Source organism: Gavialis gangeticus, unplaced genomic scaffold (genome assembly GCF_001723915.1).
Source record: "Gavialis gangeticus isolate Ggan-Ray unplaced genomic scaffold, GavGan_comp1, whole genome shotgun sequence".
In the NCBI taxonomy this organism is placed as follows: domain Eukaryota; kingdom Metazoa; phylum Chordata; order Crocodylia; family Gavialidae; genus Gavialis; species Gavialis gangeticus.
In genome coordinates this window covers 34,640,080-34,657,796 of record NW_017728996.1, presented here as the reverse complement: position 1 = coordinate 34,657,796, position 17,717 = coordinate 34,640,080, and the positions used below count along the sequence as shown (strand labels likewise).

The 17,717-nt window shown below is 43.7% G+C and overlaps 1 protein-coding gene across 4 annotated transcripts in view; it reads right to left on the bottom strand.

Moving 5' to 3' along the window:
* The window catches only part of FAM63B (family with sequence similarity 63 member B), a 72,271-nt gene that overhangs the window by 8,755 nt on the left and 45,799 nt on the right, over positions 1 to 17,717 (bottom strand). For all 4 annotated transcript variants that reach the window (XM_019504307.1, XM_019504306.1, XM_019504303.1 and 1 more), the window contains 2 exons: positions 3,602 to 3,775; positions 486 to 668 (listed from right to left, as the gene is read on the bottom strand). In XM_019504307.1, the coding sequence (XP_019359852.1) occupies positions 486 to 668; positions 3,602 to 3,775 (357 nt within the window). The remainder of the gene's footprint in view (positions 1 to 485; positions 669 to 3,601; positions 3,776 to 17,717) is intronic.

The following is a 17,717-nucleotide window of genomic DNA, read 5'->3' as shown; positions in this document are numbered from 1 at the left end:
CCCACCCCACCTGGGCAGCACCTACTCCAGCCCCACTCCCTCCCTCACTATGGGGGGCATTCATCTGCTCCCCCCATGCCCGTTCCCTCCCCCCTTCATCACAACAGATTTACCAGCTGCACGCAGGTGTATCGGAAATCAGATTGTTATTAGCCAATATGCCTCCTTAAAAATCGGCTATCTGCATCGGCCCCCAAAATCTCCATCAGTGCACCCCTAAAAATATCACATCTACCCAAAGAATCTTGCCTGCCTAGATCAGACTGGAGCAACTTCAGAACTATGTTAGTATAGATGTTTTCCACAGAACAGTCATATAACATGCAATGAAAAGAAACCGATATGCATAATCAGATTCTCTTTCATGCTAGTAGAAATTTAGTATTGGTGAACTAAGCTCAGACAGCAGTAAAGTCTTAATGTAATTGCACAAAATAAATTAAGCTAATATTTGTATTTTGTAACCATGGAATATATATGCTCACCTGGACCTGAGCTGCAGCTGCAGCTGCTTGTTCTTGTTCCTGATAGTATTGAGAGGCTCGCCTATCCTCCTCTTCCTGAAGTTTCTTGGCTAGCTCAAGATCACTAATTCCTTCAGGGATCTCTTCCCAATTGATTTCTTGGCTCTGCTGCTCTTGTTGTAAAGACAATGCCATCAGATAGTCCTAAGAAATGAACTCACCATTAGTCAATACTCTTCTGCTGTATATGAAAGTCATATAAGTCACTGAAGCAAGACCTGCAGAATTCAACCATTATGCTTGCTGGATAGTTTCTTAGGTTGCAAAGCCACTTGAAAGAGCTCACTAAATCAGAAGCAAATCAACAAACAAGTTCTGCTAGGAATACGTACAGTTCCTTTGAGATTTCTGAATATTGTTGTATAGCAAGACATAGTTAGCCATGTTAATTTGAAGTCAAGCAGTTGGCAAGATAGATTTCACCTTGTAGACTAACTAAATTTATACAAATTACACACACACACAAATATATACATCTCTCTCTCTAGAAGTTATACACACACACACACACACTCACCTTCTAGTACACTTTTCTTCCCATGCCTTAAAAACCTATAAACCTGTTACACTATATGCACCTGCGGACCTGCGCTTCCATGCAAAATGCCCGCCAGCCTCCCTACCCTGAACACAGTCCCACAGTCCACATCCCTGTTATTGGGTTCCAAGTCTCAGTTCATCCGTTATCACTGCCGCTCCAACTGGAAAATCCGCTGCTGCTGTCCTCCTCGCTGCCTCTAGATCCAGTTGTCTCGTCGTCCTCTTTACTGTTATTGTCCATTTCTCTACTGGGGGGTGCTTGGAAGATCCTGTGCCAAGTGTTTTTGCCAGGTGGATATGGCTGCATCCTCACCATCCTCTGTTACCAATTTCTGGTAGTAGGACTGGAATTCACTCAGAGCCATCTTAACACAGTCTACCACCTCTAGGTTCACATGTCTGTACATGAGGAGGTTTTTTGGCCTTCCACAGGGCGCTTCTGACACAGGACATGAACTGATCGAAACAGGCCAATGGGCTCCCCTGGTGTTTGGTCAGGTGCCCATACAGTGCCGCCTTTCTTGACAACTGTTCAAACCGTCACCGCTTCACAGAGTTGCTTTACCTTTCTCCACACTTCCTTGGTGTAAGTGCAGAGCCACAAAAGGTGATTGATAGTCTGTGGCTCCTTGACCAGGTTGCTCTTGGACAGTTGGGGCTCCCTGGCTGACCCTCTCTAGGTCTCCAAGCCCTCATTGCGGGGGCTTAATGGGCTACCAGCCAGTTCAGAACTCTGTGATTCTTATACAGGTCCTTGTGGAAGATGCTCGTCAAGCTGTGTGGGAATGCATCACCTGGGAGCAGGTCCACAGGCGACATGGCAGCTTTGGTTCTCACCGCCTCTGACATCTTCTTGTGGTTAATCACGGTTGTGGGGCCTGCATTCTGCAGACCGTACATGCTGGAAAGTTTGTTTTGGGTCTCAGAACCAAGGTAGGTCCATGAGCCATTGTCGTCCATTTGTCGGCGCGAACACAAGCCAGTCATGATATTAGTCCAAAACCAAAAGACTCATGGTTTGCCCTACAGTTCACTGGGATGGGCCTCAGCAGAGCCAATGGCATTTCAAGCCATGGTGACCCCACAGTTCACCACTGCTCAGTAGTATATGTACTCCAGATATCCCTATGTGCTAATTAGCTTCACATTCATGATTAGTGTTCTTGTCATGAGTCCTGGGATAGTCCAAAAATGTATACGCAGGTGAGGTGCAGGCCAGCATGGTCTGGCTCCACCTCATGGAGGGCAGGGCCACACTAATCGTATGTGACATGCTGAGAGAGGGGGACTAGAGGGACTCTGGGTGAACTGTTTGGGGTGGTTTGTTAGATATTTAAGGCTGGTGAAAAAACCAGAATAATTAGAATTGGGGAAAAAAGGAGGCACAGCTCAGCTGTGAGAGTGAAGAAGTCAAAATGTATGCAAATGTAGTGGCTCAGCATGATTTGAAAAAGAGTTGGTGCTGAGGGGGACTGACTGCACTGGGCATTACCATATATCTTATTCTGAGGGGCTGTATTGACCTATTATAAATCAGAGCTTCCCCTACCCAATTCTCTCACCAGGATGCAGGTCCACCTGCGACTGCCCCCCACTGATGCTTTGTGGTACTGAGCAGCCCTGATACTGCTGGTTCCCTGCCCCTTACTCCCAACCTGCAGCTCCCCCCCACCACTTCCAACCCCCAGCCCCTCCAATGTGTGAGGAAGGAAGGGAGTGGGTGGAAGGGGCACAAGTGACATGGCAGAGGAGGCAGAGGGGCCAAGGTGATACAGCAGGGGAGGCACATGCCCCCCCAAGATTTCTGTTCCCATAGCATGGCGGGTGGCTGCAGCCCACTGGACCAGATCTGGGCACAAGCCACAAGTGCGGCCCAGAGGGGGCCTGGTGCTGAAGGGAGCACCACACCACACAGGATGTGCAGCCACAGCAGTGGCAGCAGCACAGAGTTGTGATCCTGCTAGGCAGGCAAGGGGCACCTCAGCTTGGTGGTCATGGCATTGTAGCATTCCCTCCTGTGCCAGGTCCTGCTGCTGGGCCATGGAGGTAGCTCCTCCAGAGCTGGTCCATCCCCGCTGCAGCCCTGTGCCCTACTGTGGGTACAGAAATCTCTGGGGACACGTGGCCCCCCACCTGTGCCCTGCTCCCCTCCACCATGTGGCCCGTGCCCCTTTCCTCCATCCCTTGCCCTTACACATGGCACCCCCTGCCTGATTGCTTCCTGCACCCCCAAGCAGCCTCTTGCAGGCTGGAACTTTGCCAGCCTACAAGAGGAAACCATGGTTTCCTGCAGTTTTTTTCCTTTAAAGGGGGGAAAATCCGTGTTTTTCCGCAGCAAATGGAAAACCTGGATCCCTGATGATGACCTATGCTTTTAAGATACTAAATGGGATTTTCAAATCACTCAGGGCCAAGATTACTGAGTTTCAACTGCTCCAGTTGAAATTAATTTTAATGATTCCTTTGACATCATTGGTACACGAATCTCTCCTTAGCTATTTAAGTCACAAATAACTGGAAATACACAATAGATTTACCTGATCTATTTGATCTTGCTGCCCTCTGTATACAGTTTCTGGGTCTGATGGAGGCCGAAGGTGAAATTCAGAATCACAGAAATTCCCATCACCATCTACGTTGTGTAAACTTTCCCAAACAACTTTCTCTTCTGTAAGAAACCCCTGGTCTGTCACCAGCAGGTAAAGCTGACCCTGCATGGGAGGACAATCAAGATAAAAATCTTTAAAACCAATAAAAATGGAGATTTACAGTCCAAATCACTGACTTGTCATTCCTGCTAACTTTTTTTTTTTGCATCCAGTAAACCAATTGATAATGTCACATTTATGCCCAAGTTTTAGACATGAAACTCAGTTATACTTCTATCATGCACTATTTTCACATTAAATGTTGGTTATCAAAGCATGTTGGCAACATGCATCAATAGAAAGCAGCCATTACAACAGAATAAAAACTCGGTATATTAACTGAAGTTCCCATTCCCTTTTAAAAAAACGTAAAACATGATGATGCATCTCTTATGCTGCGTCTCAGCAACACTTTAGGAATAGGTTTTGAGAGGTGTGGCCTCTGTCAACTACTGTCAATATTAAGAATGATTAAACACATAGTAAAATGCATGGCAAAGCTTGTGAACACAGGCAATTTTTCAAATGTGTCTACAATGCTACATGAACACATTTAAAAAGGATGCATGCCTTAGTTGCCCTGACTAACATGTGAGGAGAAAGGAGGAGGGAAGGGGTTAAGAGACAGTGAAACCAGAAGACACATCCATCTACAAGGATTTGAACACCCTTGTTGACTTTTTAACCATCTGGGATTGGAGGCCACACCCAAACCAGGGAAGCTGAGGGAGATAAAGCATCACAATGAATGTGAAGAATTGCTGCAGTACAAAAAGAAAAAAAACCCACAAATTGCACACCATTAGTTATGACATACCATCCTTCCCTGGAACCTATAGGAAAGTCCTCAAACAATTGCAACCCATACTAGAAGACCCAATTCTTAAAGAAATCTCCACTACTCCCACAATAACAACACCCCACAACAAAACCATCACCAGTCTTGGATCTTACACCTGCACCTTCAGAAGTTTAATACATCTCATCCAGTGCACTAAATGCCCTAATGGAAAATATGTAGGATAAACCAAACAACAACACATACCAAAAAAAACATTACCCAATTACCTGTGGGTGCACACTTCTCACAAACAAACACACACTCCAATCTCTCAGTTCTAGTCCTCGAAGGGAATTTACAAAACATCTTTCATAGATAAGCCTACAAACTTCACTTCATAAATCTACTGGATACAAAAATACATGGACTAAATATAGATATTGGATTTATGGCACATTATAACCTGCTTGCCATCTGACAATCCCAGGTAACTTTTTATATTTTACCAGCTACATTATATCACCAGGTCACCACTCCCCTCTTCCCTACCCCACCATCTACCTGGTTCACACCTGTTGTGTCTCCCATGGTCTCTGATCCTCACTGCCACATATCTGCATTTTCACAGACCTGTATTTTGCACATTAGCTTCTATTCCATCCAAGAGAGCACAAAACAACAGCAGACTCTCCCTATGCTTGAAGAAGGGTGTTTGTAACCAAAAGCTTGCAAGGAACAATTTTCCCAACTATTTAGTTGGTCTAACGAAAGGTATTGCCATTTACCAAAGAACCTTGTCTCAGAATGGACAAAGCAGCCTGAACAAGCAGGGTGTCAGTGCGGAAGATGGAGAGTCTGAAGAGAGCAAACCACCAAGCAGTTTTATGGTTTGCAACTATTCTTCTTCTTCTCCTTCTCCTCCGTGTCTTTGTCATAAACTAGATTTTTTTCCAGAACTGTGCACAAGCTACGGCTCTTTCTGTTGCTGCAGCAAGGTCCTCCTTCATACAGGTCTCACCAAGGAGTTGGCAAACAAGCACGTGCTCCATAGTCTGCACTTCACTGCACTCACATATATTCATGTCATTAGAGTAGCCCCGTTTGATCATGCTTGTTTCTGATTTTCCAGTTTTCCTGCACCAGTGATTCAGAGATCCCCATGTTGGCCAATCTAGATCTGCCCCTTTTGGAAGGTCCTCCTGGGGTTCCAGGTCTATTTCAGAGCACCTGATTGCATGTAATTTTTCCTTCCATAACCTCAGTTGTGCCTTGTAAACCATGATGTTCAATGGTGCAACACTAGTCACGAAAAACTCTTTCACATTAAGCCATTTAGTTACTTCTGTGAGACCACAGAGTGGAAGCCTGAGGTCTTCTGTCTGCTGTGATCTTTCTTTCTGGCTTCCTACCTTTCTTCTGATATCAGGTGGTGCACTGCCAGCCAGTAAGTACAGGCTATCCTTTGGTGTTGGCTGTAGACATCCTGTTATTTCACGACAGCTGTCATATAGAATTGGGTTTATTTTTCTTGGCATGAACTGACTGTTCCTATACTGGATGTATATATACTCAGCAGTGGAGTAACACAAGGTAATAGCAGTGACTTGTAATGTAGTTGGGTTCACTCCCCACTTTGAGATGACCAACTTTCAAAGTATGCTGTTGTGGGCATTGACTTTCCCTTTAGTCTTCTTTACGTGCGCTTTGAAGGTTAGTGGTCAGTCCAATGTAACCCCCAAGTACGCAGGGTTCAGGTGACTAGTCAGTGGGATTCCACCCCAGATGATGTTTAATTTCCTCTTGGCTTCTCTATGTTGTATGTGAAAAACTGTGAGCTGCATCTTGGTTGGGTTGGCATGAAGCTAGTTCTTACCATAGTAATATGAGTGGTTGTTAAGTGCACGGTCTGTTCTCACCAGCAGTAAAGTCCTTCTCTTGTGATGCAATATGTAGATCAGCAGCATATATGAAGTTCCTTGTATTACTCTCTATGGGTTGTTCATTGGCATACATGTTAAAAATGATCAGTGCTAGCATACTACCCTGTGGGAGACCATTTCATCATTGTCTGCAGCAGCTTTGGTTCTTGCACAGTTCTACATAAAAACATCTACTCTCCAAAAGAGATTGGATGAGCTGCACTGGGTGGTAGTTGTGCATCATATTATAGACTTTGGCAAGCAGGTTTTTGGTGGTTGACTATGTTGTATGCTCCTGATAGATCTACAAATAGAGGACCTGTTATCATCCCTTTCTCAAATCCATCTTGTATGTGCTGGGTGATGTTTAGTATTTGGCTAGTGCAGGACTTGCCTGGTCTAAATCTGGCTTGTTCTGGTATTAGATGTTGTTCAATATGAGGTAAAAGGTGATTGAGAATGAAATGTTTATAAAGCTTACTGTCCCAGGGACGCAGGATCAGGCAAGGGGGATGCCTTGTTCAGAGGCAGACCCCAAACTGAAGTAAAAGAAGAAAAAAAACATACCTGTTGCAGGGGCCCGGAGGAGCGAGGAGGTACGCTGGGGAAAACCACCTGAGCGGTTTATCAGCCGCACCCATCTCCAGCTGGGGCCATGTGATGTCACGAAGAGGCGTCACCTGGTGAAGATAAAAAATCAGCCCCAAAAGCATGGGAAGAGGGATGCCGAGGGCTGGAGGAGTGGCGGGGGACCACTGGGCAAAGCGTGTCCAGTTGCTGCAGTCGGCAGCAGCTGCTGCAAGGGATCCCGGAGCTGGGGAAGACCAGCGGGGAATCGAAGGAGCTGGCAAGGAGGTCAGCAGCGGTGGCAGCAGCAGGAGCTGCGAAGGATCCCCGAGCTGGGGAAGACCGGCAGGGATCGAAGGAGCTGGCAGGGAGGCTGGCAGTGGCAGCAGGAGCTGCAAGGGATCACAGTTTCAGAGAAGTCCAGCAGGGATCAAAGGAGCCGGCAGAGAGGCCGGCAGCGGGTAGTGAGAGCCGGCATGGGAGGTCCTATCAGAGGCAATGGGTGCTGCAGGTCCAGGGTGGAGGCAGATCCTGGAGGGGAGGAGAGAGACCCTGGCTGGGGTGCAGGCGTGGACCCCGACCCAGAGGACATGCTAGCCTAGGGGCATTAGGGGCTAAGGGGGCATGGGACTCTCCCCGTGATTGCTCCTCTTCTTTTTTCTTCTCTCTTTGTCTAGTTTCTGTTGTAGTCATGTTGTCAGTTTCTATTTTTGTCACGTTGGGTTGTTTCTGGGGTTTGGGGTTTTATGGTGGTGAGGGTATCGGTTGTGTTTTCCTTTTTCGGGCTGATCTATTTTAGTTCCCTGTTTAGAGCAGGTCAGTGGAACCCTCCATTCCAGGCTTGGGTAGCAAGGACCCCATTCAAAGATGAGAAAGAAACCACGTGAGAACATGGTGAGGACCAACGGCATCAGCCATAGAAAGCACAGGGCATTGAAAGGGACAATCCCAAAGGCTGTGTCACCAGACCCTCTGGGCCTGGCCAGAGCCTGAGGTGCCCATCTGCGAGGGAGGACACATGGGGACCGGGGAAGACATCAACAGGGGATAGCCATAGAAGATCCTGAGGCTCGTCTCGAAGGATGGCGTATGGCCAGGGTGTAGGGGAGTTTGGAGCCCCATGGACGTCTGCCGGGATGCGTGACAACTTTGGAGGCTTCCTCAAAGGGGATTCACTGAAGGACCATCCAAAGTCATGGCAGGAAAGTTTGGGGGACACCCTGAAGGTAAATCGAGGTATCCTCTGGAGTCTACACGAGGTTCCCTGGTAAGCAAGGTCAGCTGCTCGGGCAAAGGCGGCGCGGGAGTGAACCATCGAGTGGAGACAGGCACACTTACAACGATGACACAGGAGTGACATGGCCTAAAGTTCTCTGGGCTAGATGCAACCTTCCCTGGTTTTAATGGAGCTACAACATGGGCTTGTCACCATGATCTAGATATTCTAAGGATTGATGAGCAATTGTTAAAAATGTGAAATACCCATAACTTGGTTGCAAGACCAGAGTGTTTAATCTGCTCCATGCATATGTTGTTGAGTCCAGCTGCTTTGCCGTTCTTTAAGTAACTTATTCAAGTGCAACTATGAAGACTGGAGAGACAATACCTGAGCTTGCTTTGGGATGCTCAGGGCTGTGAACGCTGGACTGGGGTCAGAGGAAGTACTTAACTCTGGAGGGGACAGAGAATCTCTCGCAGGATGGGCTTTGGCCCACTAAATGCCTTCATTATAGAAGAGTGGCCTGTTTTGCTAATTTGGAATAGGTAAAGCCTCTTTCAGGAGATAAACTGGAAGGCAGCTCTATAAGGCAAGGCCACAAATAGCTGGAGGAAGTCAAGGATTGAAAAGCTGGACATCTCGGAGTCAAAAGAAACCAAGTCTTTTCCCTATTCCAGAAGCTAGAAAGCCACACTTGGACTGGCTTCAGAGGGTACTAAAGATAAATCAGAAAAGGCTGAGGAGGTCTGGAGCAAGCATTCTTCCTAGACAGGGTGAGGGACAAGACAGGGGGAAAGTCTGTGATACTGGGTCTTGTATTATTAGTTATAAAGTCCCCTTCTCAAAGCCAACAAAAGTAGCCAGTAGAGACAAAGAACAGATGGCATTGTTTTTTCTTTTGTTTCATGCTTCCTTGCAAAGAAGGCTATTGTTGAATGTAGAGGTTAAAAAACCTCTCCAGTGGCTTTTGGGCAAAGGTTATAACAGCATTTTATCCTTCAGGTTATAAAGACTTGTTTCAGTGAAACAGTTTCCCCCCCCCATTAACTTATTATTTTTGCATCAGAGCCATATATAAACACTCCATCAAAAAATCAGACCCAATATGCTACAAGCTGAACAAACATAGAAACAAATGGTCCTGCCCCAGAAGGTTTATGATGCAGCCAAACAAGGCAGAGTGAAAGGAAATGATGTTATCTTCATTCTGTAGATGGAGATTTAAGCACAAGCTGATTTCCCAAGTTCTCCAAATTAAATAAGAATGTATATCAGAGCCCTTGGGACTTGGGAGATCTGGGTTCAAATATCTAAACATTACAGACATCTTCCCTATACCAGAGACGAATATTGATAGCCAGCAGACTAAACAGCACAGTTCTCTCTCAGCTGAGAATTCAGAAGCCAAAATGGATGCAACATTGCTTGCGACTATACGATGTCTTTGTGCAGAGGCCAGACAAACAATTAATTTAAAAGTCACACTATTCCCCACATCTATCAGATGAGTTTAGTCCCATCTAGATAAATTTGTAGCCAATTTGCTCACATTATTCCTTCATTTTTCCCAGGAACTGATGTCCATCAACAGAACTGAGGAGCTACATGAAATACACATTTATGCTATGAAGCGTTTGAAATTCTTTTTCAAAGAAGTAATTGTCTCGAAAAATACTGATCACATTACAGATCTCAATGTTTTGCAAACCCAATTTATGGTATCATAACTTCACTTGGCCATGCTAAGTTTGGGAGCTTCATATATTTAGGAAGCATTTTCAAAGTATGGTAATATGAAGAGGTTTTGAATTCTATCATAGCTGCTGTAAATATATGCCAGGTATGTCATATGTAAGAGCTGTAAATGGTCTTGCATATGATGGACATAAAGAGTTTTGAACTACCTGAAGGTGAAGTCTTGAAACTATGAAAAATTCTTCAGTTATTTACCACTTGTTTCAACACAGATATAAAAATGGGGGAACTTATTTTACAGCTGGGCAGTTTGCAATGATGGTAATTCCAGGAGAGATGAATTAGTGACCAGAATGCAAATAAAATACTCAGTGGTGCAATTTATCACAAAGATACCATTATGTGTGTTAACATTTACTTTTTCTTAGAATGTAGTGGTCACTGATGAAATCAAATTAAAAAATAGCTTCAGGATTTACAGCTCTTACGTATGACATCTCAAACTGACTTGGAGGATTTGCCTCCAGAAGTGAGATAGTAATACAACCTCCAGGTAACTCCAATTCTTAGGCCGCACTAACTTTGGACTTACCACTGTATAGAAGAGTCTAGACTTGCTATATGTTTCAACTAGCAATATTTTCCTCAGTGAAGACAATGTAATGGAGCACATAATGCCTGACATTTGCAACTGGGAAAAGGAACTTCCAAAGAGACAAAAGAGATGGAAACTATTACAGTTTTTTACACTAGCTGCTGAAGCCAGCAAGATGCACAGCAGGAGAACATGTGGTGCCATCCTAAGCATTGCAGCAGGAGGCAAAGTCCCTTTTACAGAGAAGGAATTTCATAGAAGTAAGGCTGGAAAGGACCAAACTGGCCTAGACACAGATCTGTGCTTATTTGCCACAACCTTAATAAAAGTAACCCTTTAAAAAGCACTATTACACTACTCCCTCCATTTTACTAGCATTCTTGCTATAATCTGACAGCATATACCCAGAAAACAGAGCTAAAACCAACTAGCAATAACAGCCAAAACCCAAGAGACAGATTCGGATCCAACCCCCCCAAAAAAATCAAACTGTCAGGATACAACATTTCTATTTAACTCAGCCCCACAAACTATAGTAAGCTGAAGTAGCATGCAATTTACTGCTGGGTATTGTTCCCAGATGTAGAACAGGAATAAAACAAATAAGAAGGAATATTAAGCTCAGTTGTCAAGGGTACTCAACCTTCAGCCCAAGGGCTAGATCTGGCCTGTAGCACCATGTCATCTAGCCCACAGGAATCCTCATAGGTCCTGGAACATTAGTAGCAGGGGAATGGTGGCACTGCTCCCCTACTGCCAAATCTCTGAACCGACAGGGAACCCTGTGCCCTGAACACTGGGTCTAGTGCCTGATCCCAGCACACAGGGCTGGCAAAGAACAGTACTGGGCCCCAGGGCCCAATCTGGTGCAGGAGATGGGACAGGGCAGTGCCAGGCCCCCAGGACCCAGTCCTGGCAAAGAGTGCGGGATTCCATGCTCTTGGAATCCAATCCCTGCACACAGGGGCAGTGGCAGGCCCCAGTACCCAATCCAGCCCCACACCACTAAGCTGGCCCATGGGGCCAAAAAGTTGAGCACTACTGTTGTAGTCCATCAGGCCATTTGATGTCTTAAATAATGCAGTAAAAATAATAATACCTATTAGCACAATTAGAGAAATAGGTTACCAGAAGAATGCCTGTCACGAACAGGATCTAATGATCTAGAATGAAAATACATTTTTGCTGAGATTTATATTATGATTACTCAGCAGGTGCAACATTCATAATCCTGAAGTTTTATACGACTCGTCAGAAAAATTACAGCAGCTTCATTAGATTCCAGGACCAGCAGGGAAAACTGACAATATACACCATGCAGTTCTTACTTTACTGAGGCTCTGCAAAGCTAAGGAGCAGTATTAGTCATTGTACTGAGTTGTCAAAAAAAGCATAATAGACCCAATTCACACCAGAATCGGCTTGATCCACTGGTGCTCAGGAGTTGTAGGAAAGGCTTATGTGACATGAACTTTGTGCCACCCCCACTTTTGGGCTGATATAAATTACAACAACATGCCTAGAGTCTAAAGAAACCAGATTCTAGCAGCCAGTGGAGCTCTGTCTGTACTTTTTAAAATCTGGCTCCATACTCTGAAAAGAATGTCTGTGGGATAGTAACAGATTACCATAGAAACAAGGTGACACTAGCATTTCTCCCATGGGAATTTCTGACTGGACTCATTGGTTTTATGGCCTATTGGCACCATAGTAAGCATATTTTATATAGTTCCCTCTTTACAGTCTTGTATTTCCTTGATTAAGGGTAATACTTTTCTGTATTTTATCCGTTTAATGGAAGGCAAAGGCAACAAAGAATTGCACCTTTAATGGTTGAAAAATATTACTGTATAATCAAACTCACCAAAACCAAGAGCTAAATTAACAGGAAATGGGTTAAGGATAAAAAAAAAGAAAATGATCCCTCAAATGCAACAGGTATCACTTATATTATGTTACGGATTGCAGCTAACACCTAACAGCTACTGGCAACTGCCCAGTTTTATATTTGTCTAACTTTTTTACGCAATAATGAAAAAAATTCTTTTGATTACAAAATAGGTTATAGAACAAATTTTTAAAAATACAAACGAATGTCTACAAAGGATGCATCAAAATACTCAGTTAAATGTTTATCTTAACAACCGATGATAGGTTTCTTTTCAAAGCTTGACTGATTACTATAATAATAGTTACCTGCATGTAACGGTGCAGAACCTTTTATGCGAATGCTGCATAATAAGCTTTGCAAGTATACGAAAAAATGCTAAAATGCCTTGAGTATCATGTCTGCAATGCACAGAAATGAAAGTGACTTAAGAAATTTCAATCTCAGAGCCATCTCTGCATTCTGTTGTGATTTGGCAATACGCTAACTCCAAGTACGATAGCAATACAAAAACGTTTTCAGCAAATAACATTTCCACTGTGAAGGCACTGATTGCAACATCTCCAAATTAAAATTCTATTTAAAAAACTGGGACTCAACAACTTGTTTCTAACAAAAAACAGCATTACTCACTCCAAATTTACAGCACTCATTCTTTAAAAACTTAATGAATTGGCTGAGAATTTACAAGAAAAATCCATTAATTTGCTTGAATTAAATTTAATTAGAAACTTGCCCATCAGAAAATTAGCCTTGTGATATTTTCTTTGTCCCAAATTATCTTAATGGAATATTACAAACCCTTCTAGTTTTCTATTTAGCTAAAATTAGTTGAAACCTGTGTTATGTTTGTAGAAATTGGGCTCTAATTAGGTTAAATTATGAACAACTAACCACACAAATTAGATTTATTGTTACTAACAGACTGAGAGCAAGAGCTGGGTTAAGCTAAGTGGTTCCACTGGGTAATAAATGGGTTAAATAATCTGCACCCTCCTTTTCTAGCTAATTTTGATGCAATGATTATTGTTGCAAGTCTTCAGTTGTGTGAGGGACAGAATACTTGTCAAGAGCTGCTATAGTAGTTGTCTGTTCTTGGTGTTAAAAGGAGGGTGAGAAAGAGACTCCCCTGTGCACCCTCATTTATAACAAAAAGTATATTTTGTAGAAAGGCTGCTAGAAGTAGACGGAGCAGAATTTTATGCTTTCAGTGGGTATCTATGCCACCAAGGAAAAGTTTATCAGAATTCCTAACTGATCTTGAGCTCTAACTTTTCTGGAATATAAGAAGCTCCAAAGTTAGCATCAGCTGATTGTTTTGAGTCCTTGGAGCAACAGAGGGAAATAAACCAAGCAGATGTGGTTTGATGCATTATTCTGAAAGTTAGTGGAACGGTCCTTTTTCTCCTTTCATTTGTTTTATTTCATTGCATTTCACTTTTCTTTTTTTAGTCATGTCTGTGCAAGTGTGCTCTATTCTGAGCAAATTTATAAACAGGGTGGAACAAGGGTCCTTGAGTCAAACCTTCTGGAAGAGTAGGATGGATCCCTATGCTAGCTGCATGACAGGAGTGAATGAATGACAAGCATTCCAAAGTAGCATACCAGACACTGCAGAATAAATTAATGCAATTTACTATTCTAAATTTCAGGAATGCTAATGTATTTTCATTGTCGTTTGTAATATAATAAGCATAGAACTAAGTTTGCCAACCAGTACAATAGTACATAATCCCTTTTCACAGATGCAAGAAAAGGTAGCTGATTTTTTTACCTTAAATATCATCATAAAAATTATTTTAAGTACTTTATGACCTGGAAAACAATAAAAGAATTTATGTGATGGGTAGAATAATAAATGTTACATTGCCACACTGCTTTCCTCAATGGGATACATTTACTTACGCATCTCCAATCTGCTATTGATTATATTTTAACCAACAGTCCTCTGATGTCTTGTATAGTATTTAAACATTTTATTTCAAAGTTGCAGAGTGAACATTCCAGTCACTTCCCAATTACAAACCTCATGTCTAAAAACAATGCTGACTGCAGCTCCGTTTTAGCTATTAAGATTTGGAGATGTATGTACACTATTACCCCTTCCCTTTTTAACTACCGCATTACTGGCTCACTTATAGTTAAAACTGGTAACATATTGCTATAGGCTGAATTTGCTAAATTAGAAAATGTAAAGCACTATTTTTGACAAAAAATGTAGTCTACATAGTAGATCTGGCACGACAACATTGCTTCAAGATCTTTGAGCACTGTGAAGAGACCTTTTTTAGGGATGAGATAGAATCAGGGACAATAAGCAAGTGATTTACATGTGTGCCTTACATTTTTTTTTCCACACCAGGTAACAAAATAAGTTTAGATTGTTACTGTCAGATGTGGCTGATCTTTTTACTTTTAAAGACGTTCTATGGTAAAGAAAGGTGATAAAATAGCAAACCAGAAGCTGTAGAATAATTTCATCTAAACATCAAAAACACTCTAAGCCAAAGCATGTTTGTGTCTTTTCATCATCAATTGAAGACTGAGGTACACATGCAAATTAATCTTTCATATCCTATTCAACTGATTATTTAATTTAGGTTCTATCAAAGTTGACAATAACATTACTCTCTTCAAATTCAGGAAAGGTTTTTGGGTACATAGCATCATTTTTATTACACAGAAAACAAACAGAATGGTTCATAATTACAGTTAAGGAAGTTATTTCAGTTAAAATTTTACTGGACACAGTACTCCAACTGTGGCCTGACCAGCATTGCATAGAGGGGGAGGATCACCTCCCTGGACCTGCTTGAGATGCATCTGTAGATGCATGACACGGAGTGGTTAGCCTTACTGACCACTTCCTCACTTTGGAGGCTCATGTTCATCCTGGAGTCAACAATGACTCCAAGATCCTTTTCTGCCACCCTGTTGACAAGAAGGGTGTTCCCCAGCCTATAGGTGCGTGAATGAAACTGGGTTAAAGTTGCAACAGTTTTGCTACATTTGTGTATCTTCAGAATTTGCATTCTAACATTGATAAAAAATACAACTGTCATGTCTACACCATAAGATTTCTCCCCCCCTCTTTTTTGTCAGTCACAGTCAATGCATCTGCATACATCTTATGTTTTGTACATAGCACATGTGTATACACCTGGCCACTGAATTAGTCATACTAAGAAACAAATTGCCAATTTGCACTTTTAATATTAAAGTATGCATATACCTGTTTGAATTAGGTACAAATATGCACAATTAAGTTAAATTTCTTTTGTTGTCACATTTTCATTTCAAGGGACTGTTCAGGACAGAATTGCTATCAGTAAGCATTTAGTCTTGTACTCACTAGATAACAGATCTATTCCCAATTAAGAACATGGAATCCCAGAAACGTAGGGCTGGAAGGGACTTCCAGAGATCATCTAGTCCAACCCCCTGCCTGAAACAGAATCATCTGCATCTAAACTATCCATATAAATCCACTCTTTAACCCAATGCTACTCACCCTTTTTGCCCCATGGGCTGTCCTTCAAAATTCATAAACAGAATTTAAGAAAAAATTTGTAATTCTGAAGTCCCCAAAATTATCATATTTTTCTCACATACAACATGAACCTCACCTCTTCGCATGCCCCCCCTCCCCCAACTGGGATGCACATACTAAGCAGGGAAGCTGGTTTTCTGCCTGGGATAGAAGCACCCTGCTTTGATTCCTGCTCCACACTGCAGCACATGAACGGCGCGTGCCCCCAGCAGCTGCTGGGGGGATGGCTGTGCTGGCGGGAGCACAGCAGTGGTGGCCAGGGAGTTCCTGCAGGCGCCGCCAGCAGCGTTGGCCAGTGGGGATTGCTGACTGGCCGCAGATGCTGCTGGTGGGCTGGTGAGCAGCGACTGCCTGCAGGTGTTGCCAACAGTGTGCACCCCCTACGCATCGCCCCTGCTGGAGCAACTGTTGTATTACTGTTCAGGAAGCTGAGGGAGTCAACTAACTGTGGTTCATTGTTTTTCACTAGAGGTATTAACAATCATGCTCTCTCTTTTTTAATGGTCCTATGTTACACTAAATAAGCTAACCTTTCGTAGAACAGTTTTGCTGTCTGCTAGCTGCTTCTGGTCTCTCATTCTATTTCACGGCCTTGGGACTCCAGCCCTTTTTCAAAAGCACAGGTCCAGCCATAGCATGACAGGACCCACCTCAGAGAGCTGTTGCGGCATCTTTGGCAGCTGAATTAATCCTGCCATGGCTTGATTTCACATTAGTATAGGTGGAAATATAGTTTAGATTAGTATAAATGGAACATCAGTACAGACTTAGGGAAGCTGGATGAGGCCTTAGGTGCCTCACTGCTCGTCATAGGTAGTTTCACTCTGGCCTGATTCTTCCCCTATCCCATAACAGGGCATTTCTCTCAGAACAGCTTGGGTGCACCTGTCTTGGTGTCTCTACTCTGGGTTCTAGGCCCTGCCTCAGTATCCTGGGTCCTCGGCCCTTTCTCCTGTACCTACAGCCACACCCAAGTGCTTCAGGCCTCCAGACGCTAACTAAACCCCACTGCCTTGTGAGCATCAACTGTGGCCCCCAGCCTGCCCCACAGAGCCATGCCAGTGCCACACATGTAGCTGGTCTCACCTCCTTCCAACATTGGCTTTAGTTCACTGGCCCCCTGGCCCCGACAGGGCTGCTCCCTCCTTTGAACCACTCACTGGCTTTAGGAACCAAGGACCCCACTCAGCCTGCTGGGTGCTGCACCCCCAGGGACCTTTGCTTTAATTTGGTCTTGACCCCGAAGCCCACTGGGTCCACTGGCTTCAGCCCATGGAGTGCCCTTGCACTAATGCAGCCTCAGCCCCTCAGTTGTGGCCCACCAGGCTCTAAGTCCCTGCTCTCAACATTTGACTGCTTGGTCTCCACAGGCATCGGCCCATCCTCGGCCTGCAGTCCTAACACTGAATGCCTTGCTGGCATCCCTCCATGGCCATCTCTGCCCCAGCCACTCCCAAACTTTGTGGTCCAAAAATGCTAACCTGTCAGGGGTACACAGAGGATCCTTCCCCATCCCAGCCTGCAGCCTGGGGTACCTGATCTCCAAGGACCCTGGTTTTCCCTGTTTAAAAATCCCAAATTCTCTAGTAAAATTCCCCCAAATCCACTTTTTTCCTTGATGAAAATAAAGTGTGTGTGTGTTGGACACAATGTTTTATTGATATATTTACAATTTTAAAGCAATTTGGAAGCCTATCAGTGCCTCAATCCTTATAATAAAGTAAGTTTTAAATACCTATACTGTATGTTTTGGTGTTTTTATCATAGAAAATTAGAGCTCCCCTGCCCCCT